Genomic DNA, 16,541 nt, shown 5'->3' with positions numbered 1-16,541 from the left:
TAAGTCCATCACTAAACCATGTCACTAAGCACCACATCAATATTATCTTTTAAATAACTTAAGGGATGACAACTCCACCACTTCCCTGGGTAGCCTGTTCCAATATTTGACAACTCTTAAGAAGTTTTTCCTAATACCCAGTCTAAACTGCCCCTAGTGTAACTTGAGGCCATTTCCTCATCCTGTCTCTTGTTACTTGGGAGAGGAGACTGACCTCCACATCACTACAACCTCTTTTCCTGTAACTGTAGAAAGCAATAAAGTCAATAAGTACAGTAAGAGAGTGATATGAAGCACACTTAGTTGTTTTTTTCTTTCCTGGCTATAGCTTGGAGGACTTGATAAGATAAACTTCAAAATGCACAACAAAAAAACCCTCCAACCCCCCAAAATCACCAGAAAAGCAACTTCGCCTTCTAACCTTTTCATTTTGTAGCAAAGCATTAATTAAAGAAAGCTTGCACTGTGGCACCAGAACAGCCTCATCCATTGATTTTCATCAGGGTAGAGTTCTATCTTTTAAGTTTACACAAAGCTCAGCTTCACTTCAGTCTCCTCCAGCATTGCTGTCTAATAAATTGTTATCCTTGGCCTCCTCTCCTTTGGCCACAGTTAACCAATTTCTCTCTTCAGGCATGAGGTAATTTTTCAAATGGATCACAGATGTGATCCAAGTGGGGGAAATACATGCCAGGTTTTTGTTTTAAATTCAGCTCATTTCACTGTACTGGTTTCAAACATAGCCCAAGAAAACAACTTGTTGGCACCTTTTTTTAAAGCATGACAGGAGTGGAAAGCAGGGTTGTCACATCTCAAACTGGTTTTATCACCAGAGAAGTCAGTGAGGAATTGCACCTCAGATTAAAAAAAAAAATTCCCATTTTGCTTCCTCGGCGAAGTGATGGTCAAAATAGCTGTTGAAATACGACAATGATAAGGTATCAGGGATTGACTGGCTTGCACTTAGAGCAAGCAAAAAGCTCAAGGAGAACGAGGCTGCCTAGCCAAAGAGAAAGCATGAGGCAAATCAGTTTGGACATGAAGTGTTGTGGAATGTAAAAAACCCACATGATCTTGAGGGATGGCCATCTGGAGCACGGACTGAACTCATTGAACCAACTGCCAAAAAGCAGAACTGGCACCAATACACCATCACTGCACTGCACCATTCATAATTCAGCAGTATTGAACTATTTACTAAAGTAATTATTCCTCCTTTACTTGCCATCTTTGGACTCAGAGACAATAAACTCATAGACTGTTACAAACAAGTGATGGTGACAATGTACATGCCAAATAAATAGCTTTTAACTCCAGAACATATAGAGAGTTTAGATATTGCAGCTTCTTGAGGGCATCACTACCTCTGAATTGAATTTATCAGAGGTTGCCCCTGTGTACCTGTTACTGATACCTGCAGTTAATCAGATAGGACACGAGTTCTTGCACTTCTGTGAAAGCTACCCAGATGGAGCAGCACTACTGATGCATGCTTTCACATTAGACTGATACAGATTTTGCTGGGATAAAAGTGTACTGTGTGGTTATTTCAGCAGGATTACTGACAAGGGACACATATTTTTGGATGCCAAGTGTACCAAAGCCATCAGCAACTTTTCTTTCCAATTTCAAAGTTTACTTAATACTCATATATATGTGTGAGAATACATTCCAGGCTAAAACCAGAAACTTCTTTAGAGGAAAAAGAAAATGAATCAGATTATTTCAGAGTTCCAAGTCTTGTCAAATGTATTTCACCTCATGATTACTATCCAGAATGATCTGGCAAAGACCCAGTTTGAGTCAAATGTAGAATGGCATCTCTGTGACATGTAGTGGATTAAGAGTCAAAATCAGAGGGTGCAAGTAGGCGGATGATGGTATAAAGTATGAATGGTGGTATATAACAAAATGAAAAGTACTCAGGATCAAAACCTTGCTTCTATTATAGGTGGTCACATGACTGAAAAAAATAATAGACAAAAAACCAAGGTTGTGTGTTGCTGATTTAATATTTATGTTTGGAGAATAACTAAGTTCTAGATAAGTCATTCTGTTCTTTTTTCAAGATTAGATCAGAATCAGCTCTGACACTACTAACACAGTACTCCTTACTGCTTCTTTCAGATGTCCTCGCCTCGGTCAGCAAACAAAGCTTCTGAAAAAGCATGAATGGTGGTAACTTGAATCGTCAACAACACTCGATTCATGGAAGAGATCTGATACCTGAAATTGACTTGAAAAGCTTTCCTGGCTTACTTCATCTGCTAAGTTTTGCATAAACTTTTTAGAAAGAAGAATTTCAAATTTCTTCTCAATTTTTCACTTGAGGACCTTGAAATTCAGCAGCGCTAAACAACCAAGATCTCCTACAAGCACAGCAAACACTTTGAGAATCCATCATTCACTGTAATTATTACACCACATGAGAGCCAGGGCCTGACCTCTTTCAACTTTAACCTGGATTCTTTATTTCTTTGTATTGAATTGGAAGCATCCCAGAATTCAGTGCCCTGGACACAAGTAGGACAAAGATACTGAGCTACAACCACCTCTGCTCATTGAAACCTTAAGGACAGACAAAACCATGATTTCCCAAGAAGGTGTGGTCCCAGTGTTATCTAACAGAATAGGATTTAGTGCACACAGAATAGACAGCTGTCAAGACTGAGTTCTGTGTTAATGGTTATTCAAAACTCACCACCAGTTGTATTCACACTTATTTCCTGACCTTGCTTTCCTGAATTTACAACTTCTTATGTACATACATCACAGTAAGCCTAACAAAGGGCAAACCAGTAGCAGAGACATAAATCACTGCAGTAACATAAATAATAAAAAGTCCTAAAATAATGTTATACTTTGAGCAACTGATAATACACTGGAAACACCTGGAACTATAGGTTACACACCAGTATCCTAACACTCTAAATGCAGATCAAACTGCCCTAGAGAGTTTATTACCTAAGCACAAGACATGACACAAAATGGAGATGGACAAATGCAAAGAAGCTGTAAAAGGTGTTAAAGATTACGAAAATGTCATTTATATCAGCATTCTTCAAGAATGAAAGTGTCAAGACCAGAGAAAGGAAGGTTCAGCAACCAAAACAACACTTTACGATATAGAGAATAAATTTTAACTGTGTGTATGGAAAGGCTATGTTGGAAAAAATATTACGTGGGAAAAAGAAGAGTTGTAAGCACAGAATGAATGTAAGAATCCAGAAAGTGGACCAAATTAAAGATTATTTCAGGCTATGGGCACAAGTGACAGGCACAATGGTCATGTTATCTGTGATGATCTGGAAAGGTGGCAATGAGAAATAGATTAAGAGCTCTGTTTTAGCCATTTTAAACCTGAGCTGTCGGGAAGACAGCCCTGAGGAGATAAAAGAGAAAACAGATTTTTTTTTTCAGGCTTGGTTTGAAACTCTACTCCATTAGAACAAATATATAAAAATGACCGACTGTTAGGTTACCTGAAATTTCAAATTTAACTCAAAATACTTTAAAATATTCTTACTCTATAACCATCATCATGTGTCAGCTCTCCTAATACATTTATGTTAACTGAATACAAAAGAAATGTGAAATAAATATAACCAGGAGGGATGATCAAATCTAATTTTGATACATTAGTGTCATATGCTGTACATGTTACAATAGCAGCCAGACTTTAAACTAAGCTCCAGGCTATACTGAAATTTCCAAATGGCAGATTGTTCTAAGCGATACCAAGTATAATTGAAGTAATAAACGATAGTAAAAGCAAAGCACACTGTCAGGAAGAATTTAAGTATTTACTTTTTAAAATTAAATGAGTTAGGTTTGGAAAGGCAAGACAAGTGAAATAATGCAGGGCTCAATTTACAGAAAATTCCTTTTATTTATCTGTTACATTAACCCTTGAACTCTTGCCAAAATTACTGTAATTTCTAATACCCACTTACCTAAAGGAGGGAGAAAAAAAGCTATTATATTTTCTTCTGATAGAACAGCTAGCCTCAACTTCTTTCTTCTTCAAAAATGGAAGTGTTTATTACAAAAAGAACAAAAGCAGCAGAGATACATGAAGTAATGGCTTTATGCAGCTACTTTTGCCCATTAGATATTAACAGTACTACTGTCTACAGTCATGTACCATCCAGATGAATTTTTCACAAAACTTTGTCTCAATAACTATGGTGTGTTTGGGTATTTTGTTTGGTTTGGTTTTTTAGCAATATGTGTATATAATTGTAACTCAAAAAAATACTGTACTAGTAATTCACATCTATAAACCTTCAGGTACCCAATACATGTTAGCAACACAATAAAAAGCCATAAGTACTGGGAGCTGTAATGATTTTATGTGGTTAGGATCATGTCATGCACAACTTAGAATCGTGTAATACACCAAAAGCTCAAGATGAATTAGTATTCAATCATTAACATTACTACTTTTTATTTACATACTGTGTGTATAATATTCTCACTTACAATGCCTTCGCTTCTTTAGAAAGTTCCTCCTAAGGAAGGAGGAATTAGACAGGTGATTGCTCATTTATGTGCCTCTACAACCTTTCTCATTCTGTGAACTGAGTCTTCACATTATTTAGTCCTGATATTCTCTGCAAGCTTGCTCTTGTAAGCTTAGTGTAAATACTTTTTACTCTAACCTTTAATTGTAAGAAAACCAGAACAAATTGCATTATCAGCATTAAACCTTTGATTTAGTATTTGCAAATTAAATATTTTATATATGTATTTCAATGTTAAGTTCCTTTTCACAATCAGAAGTTTTTTATTGGTTCTTGAATTCATGTCTTTTTTTGCTCTTGTTCACATCTTCAGAAACAAATGCTTGTTAAGTGTATCAAAACACTTAAAAGTTGAATTTACTACTCTCTAAGAGTGATGGAAAATCAGTTTAAAAATGGCTTAGCCCCTGAAACAGCAGAATCTTGATTTTGCAGTGGCTCAACTGGCAGGAAGAAGTTTTGTTTTAATTTAATTTAATTTCCATTTATAAGAGGAACTATCATGTACCTCTAGGCACATTTACAATATAAAAACCAGCAGCCAAAGCCAACTACTGCAAGTTTGCTTGTTTTTCTCCCATTGAAAAAAAAGACAAAAAAATCACACTGAAGACCTGGAGAGAAGCTCAAATCTCGAATTTCTCTGAAGGTCATGAACAGTACATGCATTCAAAACAATTAGAACTGTTAGCACTCACATGGCTCTCAAATAATTTTGATAGTGTGTGTGAGCTGAACAGTATGTCATAAAATACAATCCTTTTGCTGATGTGGTGAGTCCAAGCAGCATGAGTAGTTGCAGAAATAGTAAATGAATTGAGACTGTTTTGTTACTCATGTCTCCTGATAGAACTTGCTAGTTTATCCCAAGATGTAAACTTCAGCTGATGTTTCTCTCAAGTTTAGGATGAATTTCTTAACATCTCTCTTTGCTGCTGGTTCTTTGATATCTATCTAATGCTTCTTCTCACGAAGTCTTTACTTGCAGAGTAGGAGCACTGAAAGTCCCACCCACTCTATCTCCTTTACTTAGCCTATCATCATTAAACATACACAAAATGAACACCTTTGAAACATGTTTCTATTAGATTGGAATGGGCCAAAAACTATTAGGGAAGGGAGGAGAGAAAGAGAGAGAGGCTCCCAAGCCCCTGTTCTTGGGAAAATGTGCTTAAAAATAACAAAACCAACATACTGAGGAAGAACAGAAAAGAAAGCCACAGAGAAATAAAGTAGCTTGATTAAACAGTCAATCAGTTGCTGAGCCACAAATATAATCTCAATCTATTGATACACGTATTGATATCCATATCAATTGATATCACTTATCCACTTCAATTCATATCATATCCACTTATTGATACACTTATTGATATCCATACAGATATTTCAAATTACTGACAAGTGACATTGTTGGTAAAGTAGGAGAGAAACAGGCCTGGGGCACACTGGAATTGTTAAGAAGCCCAGCTGACACAATTTTCACAAGCTGAGTCACAGGAAGCCTGGACCAGCACTGAACCTTGCCTGGCAAGAACAACTATATGTAGATGCAGGGTGCTCTGTGGTGGTGTATTCCTCCCTACCCCCTTGGACTGCACTGTCATTTTAGAAATGCTCGTTAGGCCTTGGCCTTGACAAACCACCTGGGCTAAGCTCCTCTTGAGCTGATCAGAAACAGAAATCACTGTCTTGTCCCAGGAACTTGTGCTATCTAATGAGCTTCTGTTTTTTAATGAACAACCTTGGAAACTTATTTTTCTTGAATACAGCCCAAGTGGAACTGGTAACTGAAGTTGTAATCGAACTTTCAAAGAAAGTTACCAACCCAAATTGTGGACAGAATGGAAAATTACTATGACTAAATTCAACTCCCTTGCAGCCCTATAAACAGCGGTGGGAAGTGAGACCCTTTGAGCTTTCCTGGACCACCAGTCAGCTGCAGCCAGCAATCTCCCTCTGAGTGACACACCTCTCAGAGGCAGCAAACTCTCAAGTTTGCTGTACTCAGAGGACCATTGGAGCCTGGGCTGATAACCCCCACTGCTCGAGGATCAACCCCTTCACTTGTTGAGAAGATGCAAAGGCATCTGACATGAGTAGTTCACTGAACTCAAGGGGAATTTTTTACAGGTATATAACTTCTACATAGTCCTTTAGATCTGTGTGCATGCAAGTGCAAATGTGCTATACCAACTGTACTATGAATGTTGCTCTTGGATTAAGTACTTTAGATTTGCAAGTAAGTTAGGCCTATAAGTGAGTTAGTGTTGTGCTATAGTAAATTCTATAGAATCTTTTGTTAAATTGTTTAAATTAAGCTATCGATGTTAGGTGCTGTTAAGTTTACATGCTGGTAAAAGCTTTAAGCCTAAACCATCATTCAAGTCTGGGGCTAAGCTTAGCAAGGGGGTCCAGTCCAAACCTTGTGACTCATTTGGAGGATCTTCCTCATTGCTTTTTATCCTTACCGTTTCCCATCCTTACCCTTTTTTCATCCCCAGCCTCCACATAGATCATACTTGGTTGATTTTAGTTTTAGATTGATTGATTTTACATTTTAGTCTGACTTTTCTCTGTGTGCTTTAACCATCCAGTAGGCAGTAGACCAAACCTTGCCAATGAACTGTGTCACACTTTTATTTGAATATTAAACCTGCTTTTGCTAATGCCTTTGCTGGTCATTCTTTGAGGTACCTAAAACACTCATTCACTATATGCTCCTAGAAACAGACAGGAGACCTTGTCTCTGTGTTCTGCTGAAGTCCATTGCATTATCAAATTATTCACTTTTAATTATTTTTCACTGTGGCCCATCTTCCCCCTTTTCAACACTCTGTAATGGTCTAATTCAAACAGATTACAAACAAACATTGTGAGGTTAATTACAAGCTGTATTTTATAAAACCAGGTTTTTGTTTAAAAAATATAGAAGCCAGTCAACTTAAACCCCCCACCAATGTTCTATACTAAAACAGTAGCAATAATTGAATTTTTAAATTAGTTATTTTTGCTATTAACCACTTTTATAAATAATTTAATAACCTAAGTATTACCCTGACTCTACTTCAGGAAATAAAGAACAGAAAGGATGCAGCATCATAGGCATACAAGCAAAAGCATTTTTAATTCAAACACCCCACACCAACCAAACCAACCTGAGATGAACAGTGAGAAGTTAGAATTCATAGTCAGTCTATAATAAGAACAATAATATTTTTTCTTCAAGTTGAACACAAAGAAAAAGAAGTCATTAATAATTTAAGCTTGCCAGAGGCATGGCTATTTCTCTCTTTACTAAATGTCTACCATCTAATTTAATTACAAGTATTAAAGTCCATGCTGAGGTCAACCAGCTTCAGTTCCTCCAATATTACACTTCAACCAGTGCTCATTAACGTGTCTAGTGAATGGATTAGCACATCTGAAGATGTATGTATGCAGGATGGGGGCACAGTCTAAGGATGGCTAATTGTTCATTTATAATAGGACACATGTTCAAGACTGTAACTTATTATTACTAATGTGGAATTTATTAAATTCTAAAGAAAAAAAATACCAATACAGAAACCCATTTTTTTCTTCATGCAGCTATAAGAGATCATATCACTGTTGAGCGTCTGTGCCTCCTCCAAGACAAAACACCTTATATACAATAAACATTGTCTTCATATTTTTAACTTTTTTTTTTTTAAAGGGAAGATTATGTTAATAACCAGCACACGACCCGTAAGTACATAAAAAGTCATCTCAGAAAGTACTCACCACATATACCTTAACGGGCATCCCAGGTTTCAAAAGTACTAAGATATCATTGGGATGTAATACTTTTTCTTCTACACCAACCATTACTTCCCTGCACTTTTCCCCACTTTACAATATGTTCCTGCCAACAGTTGCAATGGTGGTACAAATCACCAGTATGGTAAAATCAGAAATTGGTAGAGAATATACCAACTTAGCAGGTAAGGATGTTATGATATTTTATGGTGTTTTGTTGTTGAGTTGGATTTTTTTTTTAAAGTTATTGGATTTCCTTTGACTCTAATTTGTCTAGGTTTACTACCAAGAGAACACTATTTATTCAGAGACACCTACCTTTTTTGTTAAAGAGTCATCTGAATCAGAAGGCATTCTTGTTGACACATGGAACATTACTTCTACTGTTGAGGTAGCAAAATATGGAGTGGTCAATCCAGTGCTTTTGTTTTTTTGCAGTCCTCCCATAAAGCCACAATGATTTGTGAGATTTACCTAGAAATAAAGACCAGGAAACTTTACAAGAAAAAATTATCAGGTAATAAATAAACCCTTTATATGTTAAAATGCACTTTCAACTGAACTTTAAAAGTGAAGATCCTTTTCACAACAGTAGAGTTACGTTTTTTTTCTAAAAGAGCTCAGACTTGCTGACTAGAATGGAAATCAACTGCAGTGCACTAGCATTCTATATTCTGCGGTCACAACAGAAGCTACTGGAAGGATGAGGTTAGAGGAAAGGAAAGGTTGTGCAAATAATATTTACTGCATTATTCCCTGACCATTTGAGTGCGGTCACTTACATGTGCTTTCTGTATTTTTTAAAATTCTCTGATACTACGTCAACCTTGCCCTGAGCTCTGGAAAAACTCTGTGTAAGAGCCAGGTAATTTATTGCCTTCCATATATTTTTTTGAGAAATTTTCATTATGTGAATATGAAAAAAAATTCACATGAAACTAACTGATTAATTTGTAAGTAAGTTTGTAAGTCTTAGATATATGGAAAATAGTCTGACACTGAAGTAAGTAAGCATGTTTAATGTGCTGCTTCACCTTTAAAACAGTGACTACAGAAAGTTGTATTTCAGATGTGAATACATTTAATCTCTGCCCACATGGGATATATTCGGGTTTTTGATACTAAAGGATGCAGAATTTAATGTTAAGATGTTAAAATACTAGTTGTCTCATTATAGAATATTAATCCAAATTAGCAACTCTTTAACTAATAATGCCCAAGAGAATTAAACCACTAAAGAAGGATATTTGATGGTACTAATGTGGGGGTTTTTCTCCTGAATGTGGGAAATAAACATCTATGTTCATGAAAGTCAGCAGACTTGTAGCTATTTTCCTCTGTTCCTGTGGAAAAGTCACGAGTCATTATCCACACAGTTAATCTAATAGTGCCCTTTTATACCTAAGGAGTAAAGAAACACAAAGAACAAATAAGATAGACACTCATGTGGACACTCCTGATGAGCACAAGTCACAAGAGGAGCAAAAAACCTGCAGCTTCTTATACACTCAACCAGGACCAGAAGCCATTCAGTGCCAAATTGAACTTTACAGTAGTAATTAATCCTGTGCATTGGAAAGAAAGATGAAAAAAAGGAAATCCTTGTAACAGTATCAAACAAGTGACTAAAGAGCTGCAGGCCCACACAGATAATGGGGTACATCACAATATTTCTGACTGCTGGAAGAGAAGTAGAGTGGAGTGTGTGAACTGATACATGCCTGCAGTGGAAGGCAGGAAGAAGAGAGTATGTCAGAAGCTGCTTGTCTGTACTTTTTGAAGTCCCAAATCTGAGCAAAGTTCAAACTTCAATGGACTTAACACTTTACAAGCTAACAGGGAAATCAAGATGCCTTCTAATCAGTCCATGAAAGCCAAGTACAGGACTGCACATTAAAGAATTATCTTTGCCTGCACAAACTTTCTTCAATTGTTAAAAGCTTAAATTTAAATGGCTAGTATTGCTAATGAAACTAAAACAGGAATTCTTCTCTGAATCTCATTTTTAAACCACTGTATTTCAGTGCTTGTGAGTAATGCTGAAGAGCCAAAGACTTGTAATATATAAAGGGATCCGTAATTTTCTTTGTAAAAAAACCTAGGATAAAAACATTTTAATAAATACCTCCCAGCCAAGACCAGCTACAAAATCCTCATAGGCTTGACTTCCCCCAGTATTCGTAAGAATGGAGTGTTTATCTTCCTGTCCTTCAGCAACATAAAACACTGCAATCTTGTGTGTCTCTCGGCTGTAAAACAGAATGGTTACTGCATGACAGTGCCTTAACTAATATGAAATGAAAATATGCAAACAGTACACACAGAGCATGGCTTTCAAAGCATAGAAAATGCATAGTGGAATTACAGTACAACTATATGGCTTCTTTTTGGATGCCCTCTATATTTTCATATTCTCATTCTGTCTTTTCTAGTGTCCTCTTCTCTAGGGCCTTAAGTTTTGCTATACATGAGCAGCATTTACCCCTTTCACCACTTCTAAGATCCAGGATGGTGCTGGCTGTACCAATTGCTAATGGAATAGCTGGGCTTTTGACATGGGCAAAACCTGTCACATGGGCATTATACACACCGCACTGCCCATTAACAACAGCTTCTGAACACTGTGAAAATGCAACTTGTGCAACTGAATGAAGAATCTTTACATTTCTTTTAAAGATCATCATCATTTAAATGTCCTCTATTGACAGGTTGCTGTTAGACATTGGAACAAGTGGAGGTGGTTTCTCACACTTCTAAAACCTCCACGGGGTTTTGTTTCAACTTCTACAAAAACAAGTCAATTTTTAATTCTGTGCTACAATTCCCACTAGAGGTCTGTGTCTTCAAATACCGGGACCATTTGAAAAAGCCAAACAATCAACCAAAGCTTAAAACGTGGAGACTTTGATATATCAAAGTTTTAAAACAATTCAATCTTATGCATATAAAAATGCTCATAATTTTACGTTATTTTGAAATTTGTTTATCTCATAGTATTCTACATGCAGATTTCGACCCTACAAATAAAACCAATGCAACTTCAATGTAACAGAAAAAACTACAATACAATGCAAAATACATTAATAATTAAAAAAACTATTACAAAAGTCAGCTCAACTCTCACATCTATGCAATTAGTGCCATTTGAGTAAAAGCACACTTAAAACAAGTAAGTAGGCAGTCATTAAAAGAATTTACCATTGTCTTGAGTCCAAATTTCTGAGTTCTCGAAGTAACTTCTCATTTTTCTTCAGGAGATGAAAGCTCCTTCTAAACAGAGAAATTTGTAACTCTTTTATCACCTCTTCACTGATGGATACAGAACAGTACAAGAACAGTACAAGAACATATCCAGGTCCACTCAGGAACAGTCAACAAATGCTTCTGCCTTTTCAACAGTCCTTTGTTAATATTTAAAAATTAAGACATCTTTAAAAAAATATACAAGCAATTTTTCTTACTCCAGCAAATCTTCTATACTCATTACAGCCCTGAGTATAACTTCTGCTTCACTCCACTTTCTTCTGTCAACCTGTTGGATCTGACTAGGATCCATTTCTTCTCTGCAGAAGAACAGAACTCCCTTTGATGCATACATAAGCCTCACACTTTACTAGACCATAATATATATGCTTAGTGACAAAAGACACTCTCATTAATCTACTGTTGTAGGGAGTTGGTGCATTCAACACAGAACTTCTGCTATCCTGAACGGCACAGCAAAACTTAGCTCAGTGATCACCCAGCCAGTTTTAACAATTAAAGAAAAGACAAAACCAATATGTTAGAGCAAGAAAGACAGTTTTCATTTCTTTTCAACTGTGCTTAAGATGTTTCCCACAAAATGCTGTGGAATTAAGAGCAGTCCTGTCCAAAACCAGACTGCCTTGAGGAATGAAAGACCCAAATAAGAAGGGCTGTAACACCAACATTTTGTCTGATTCCAGTGATATCTCAGTGACACAGATTAGTTTTGTTTTACAGAATATCCATTTCCCTTCATAGTAGGAAAATATATCAATGATTCTAATATGGAATTTGACAGCAATGGCAAAAAAGTTCAGAAAGACCCATAAATGCTAGGATGCTAATATTTGTACATATCCACATGTATATGCAGACATGCACTTAACGACACCCACACAAAAATAATAATGTAAAGAGACATTATTTCTGTAATTGAACATGGCTTCTCTCCTGTTGTTCTAAACCATATTCAAACAATACTCAAGCACAGCCAGTGTTGAAATAAACACTAGAGGACACATCTTTCTCATTAGCTAACACACATGCAATGCTTTGAGGCTGCATGCAAGCATGCTTTTAGCAGACAAAGCAGCAGGACACTGTCCAGCGACACAATAGCTGAGAATAGGACACTTTCTGAGTATTATTCTGACATAGAAAGGTAACCATTTTTGCAGCAACATACATGGGAAGCAAAGAAAATACATCACTCCTTCAATTTGCCTTCAAACACTTTCTAAGGAAAGAATATGAATCACAATAAATGCAACAGATTCCTCCTTTCTGTCTCTCTAAACGACAGGCTGAAAAGCAGAAGAAAGCTGCTATTTTGCTCCTAGTTGCACATCCGCTCTCTTTTGTTAGCTGGCCTGGAATATTTTTGGCTTAACAAACTCTATGATCAAGGTAAGAATAGAACAATTCCTTAAAAAAAGTTCTTAAAATATGAGTCGTTTTACCTTTTATCCCATGAATTCATTCCCAGGATACTGAGAAGTAATCTACAGTAGTAAAATGCTGACTGTGGCTTTTGTGAGGTTGGCTCATCCTGCTCCATAGCCCTCATATTTACATCATTGAAATGCTTTTCAACAAACTCTTTCTCTTCTGTGTGCTGTTTCAGAATTGCATTGATGACATCGTTCTCCTGCTTTTCTGAGATGCAGACTGGTTGAGGAGCAGGGATGTTGAGTGAAACACCAGTTCTCTGTAAGCATTCAGGGCTTGTAACACCTAAATACTGCAGTAGCTCATCAAGAGCATCTTCTTCATCCCTAATTGTATCCCATGTTGGTACAGTGTCTCTAAATTTCCTTTTAACTTGGAGTGTAATTCCATCTCTTGCTGATACATCCTCCACATGCTCAAAAGATGAAAGAGCATCTTCTGGTTTATCTTGCTGAGATAATGGAAGTGCAAAAGACGTTTGTTGTGAAGATCCACACAAAGATGATGGTCCGTACAAAATGGCCGAATCCCACGAGTATTTGCCAGACAGATCACGCACTATAATTCTAACATTTGAATTAGCAGACGCAAGTCCAGCAGACAGTCCTCCCCCAGGCATGTCGTCTTCTGCTTGGATTTGTATGCAAGACACCAGGGAAGTATTGTTTAATACAAAGAATTGAAGATTTGGGTTCTCAAAAAGTTCAGGAGAAAGCTCAGGACTTTCACTGTATGGATTGTCATTGTTTTCACACACTTGACTGGTCAGCATAGCAGGACCTCCACTCATAGGATAGTGGCCTAAGTGGTTGACTAGATGTGTTATCACAGTGCGAGCAGCAACAGAAATTAATCCTTGCTGCATGTGAGTTTTCACTGCAAGAGAAAGAGCACAGGTTTTAAACGAAGAGTTCAGAAAACAACACTGAGATTTATGTATTTCTTTTGGTCTCTTACTGAGTTTTAAACAGAGAATGAGCAGTGCAAGCTGAGGATACATGCAATTCAGTAAGGGAAAATATGTATTTTGATGATCGTTCTCTTGTATATAAATAGGATGAAAAATCCTGAAACAGTTAAAGAAGAATCTTCATTATTTTATAGCCAATCATACTTCCTTTGCTGTAGCTTTGTTATCAGCATTGTTCTTCTAAAATATACTATTTCTTATCTAGTGAAAATAAATCTTGAACTGCTGTTGAAGTAGAGATCATAACTGTGTTGCTAGATGTCCATTCCAACTGCACTGTATTTTTATATTTATACACATCATTACATTGACAAATACAAAGGAAGATAGATGCACAAAAGGCCTAATCCATCTTAATTTCCCTGGGGAGCATATAGCTGTAGGTTAGCTTGAGAATAACACTGGATAATTTTAAAGTACAAAATCAAAAACCGGGCTGTCTATATTGAACACAATCTAACATTATCAAAATATTCAAAAAGGAAATCTCATGCCACAACTGCATTTTAAGAAGTTTCAGGTTAGAAAACCTTGGGAGGGAGAAAGAGGAGTTAGTTGTGCCCATTTTATGTGAAATTCATCCTGTGAGATGCACTGGTATTTCAGTATGGTTTTTGCCACCTCCTTCTTTGCTGCATACCTTTCACTTGCACATTATGTCATCTAAATACACAAAAGATATTTCTAATGTTTATATCACATCCTGCTAACCCAGTACTATATTGTTATTGAATTATTTTTATCAAGTCCAGTCTACAGGATGTACATGAGCAGAACAAAGTGACTCTCTCAGGCAGAGAACTGTCAACTGGTTCAGGGGATCCACTGAAGAACCCATACCCAAAAATATTACACTACAGAATAAGACTGCTAGAAGAGGGAACAAAATCAAAATGACAGAGTACCTGTTTTCTGTATCCTCTCTCTTGTAACTGGGCAAGGATGCCCTGAATTTGGGATTTACAAAGAGAAGATAAAATACTGTATTCCTCAGGGTTACATGACGTATTTTAAATTACATTAAACATTGAAAACTGCTGCAAATGCTTCCCATCTTCTTTCTCACTAAAAATGCATCAAACCAGAATGTTCTGAACAATGTTACTTTTTCATTCAGTATTTACTGAGAATATGCAACCTCTTGGACACAGAAGTAAGGTATAATGAAACCATCTCTCTTTATGTTGGATATTTATAACCTGCAAAACCTAATGTTTAATAAACAAATTTCTTTTTGCAGTTTCAGATGTCTTAATTGGCTTAACTGGAAAAATAAAGGCAAATTTGTGCCGTGTACTGACTACCATTATAGATCTTCAGTTTCTGAAGATGGATGCATTCAGCATCTGCAAAAATAAACAGGTAGTATATATTTGCCTTTTTTTTTCCCAAAAGGTTTGGGTACAGCATGTAAGAGATGTTTGGGATTCTGGCTATTGTCTTCCTTTAGGAAGCACTACATCCGAAAAGGGAAACATTTCATCCAGTTAATAGGTGGCAAAATCAACATAATATTTACACAATTCCAAAACTCATGTCAACTCAAGTATTTTAATAAATTAATGCCTTGACAACTAATGTAAGAAAATTAGAGATTATATTTTTATTGTCTATAGCCTTCTTGAAGTTTAAAATTTACAAATACAAAAACATTCAGTGATGCTGAATTAAGTGTCCAGATAATGGCAGCATACAAGGAAATTAAGTTATAGCGCCATCTGCTGAAATACAAGAAGGAGCTGGAAGCAGATTTTATACAAAACAAAGAGAAAATAAGCTGGGTGCTCAAAGAATCATTTATCAGCACATTATTGACTAGCACCTGGACAATGCAGGGGGTGGCCCATCTTTGTCAGAATATTTATACCAAGTATTTAGCACTTGCCACTGCACAGATAAATAAGGTAATACTTTTCTCAGGTTCTGAGGAGCAGAGACATACAAGCTTTCCAGATACCTGAAGTCCCACTCTATAAAGGTTAAATGTCCCCTGTTAAGTTCTGCTGAGAAACCTGAAGAAATAAGAAGGACCTTCTAGCATGTAAGTTATTACTATCACTGTTGTGTGGCAAACCCTAAAGACCTCAAACTTGACCATGGTTGTTTTGTGCCTCTGTGTGTGAATTTACTCCCTCAGGAGCCCAAGGGACATATGGAAAAGGTGACACAGTAGTACAAAGAGGGGAACATTAATTTAAATTTGGAAGATCCATTCTCTAATACAGCCTTTCCCTGAAAACTTTGCACTTGAATTAAAATCATAAATCTGTCATTGTTTCTTTTATAAAATGCAAACACTTGTCTGAGTCTTCACTCAGTGATGTTGATCTAAAAATGACACAGAAAACTTAAAAGTAGAAGTATCAAGAGAAGTATACTGAAAAGCAAACTACAAGATGCAACCTGTTACGTTGAAATAAAATAAAGCAATCTTGAAACATTTTTGCCACACAGAAAATCAGATTTTGGTGATGGTTTCCTCAGGAATTAAAAAAAAAAGAAAAAAAACAATCCCAAGACTAGTAATGCATTTTGAAATTATGAAAATTTTACATTAATTTTGCAACTTAATT

General features: G+C 36.4%; 1 protein-coding gene across 15 annotated transcripts in view; it reads right to left on the bottom strand.

The window, feature by feature from the left end:
* RALGAPA1 (Ral GTPase activating protein catalytic subunit alpha 1) overlaps positions 1-16,541 on the bottom strand; it is a 130,834-nt gene that overhangs the window by 37,118 nt on the left and 77,175 nt on the right. For all 15 annotated transcript variants that reach the window (XM_019280397.2, XM_019280344.2, XM_019280370.2 and 12 more), the window contains 4 exons: positions 13,010-13,874; positions 11,502-11,573; positions 10,429-10,552; positions 8,622-8,777 (listed from right to left, as the gene is read on the bottom strand). In XM_019280397.2, the coding sequence (XP_019135942.1) occupies positions 8,622-8,777; positions 10,429-10,552; positions 11,502-11,573; positions 13,010-13,874 (1,217 nt within the window). The remainder of the gene's footprint in view (positions 1-8,621; positions 8,778-10,428; positions 10,553-11,501; positions 11,574-13,009; positions 13,875-16,541) is intronic.

Source organism: Corvus cornix, chromosome 5 (genome assembly GCF_000738735.6).
Source record: "Corvus cornix cornix isolate S_Up_H32 chromosome 5, ASM73873v5, whole genome shotgun sequence".
NCBI lineage: Eukaryota > Metazoa > Chordata > Aves > Passeriformes > Corvidae > Corvus > Corvus cornix.
Note: the sequence above shows the minus strand (reverse complement) of the source record. Positions and strands in the feature narration are given on the sequence as shown.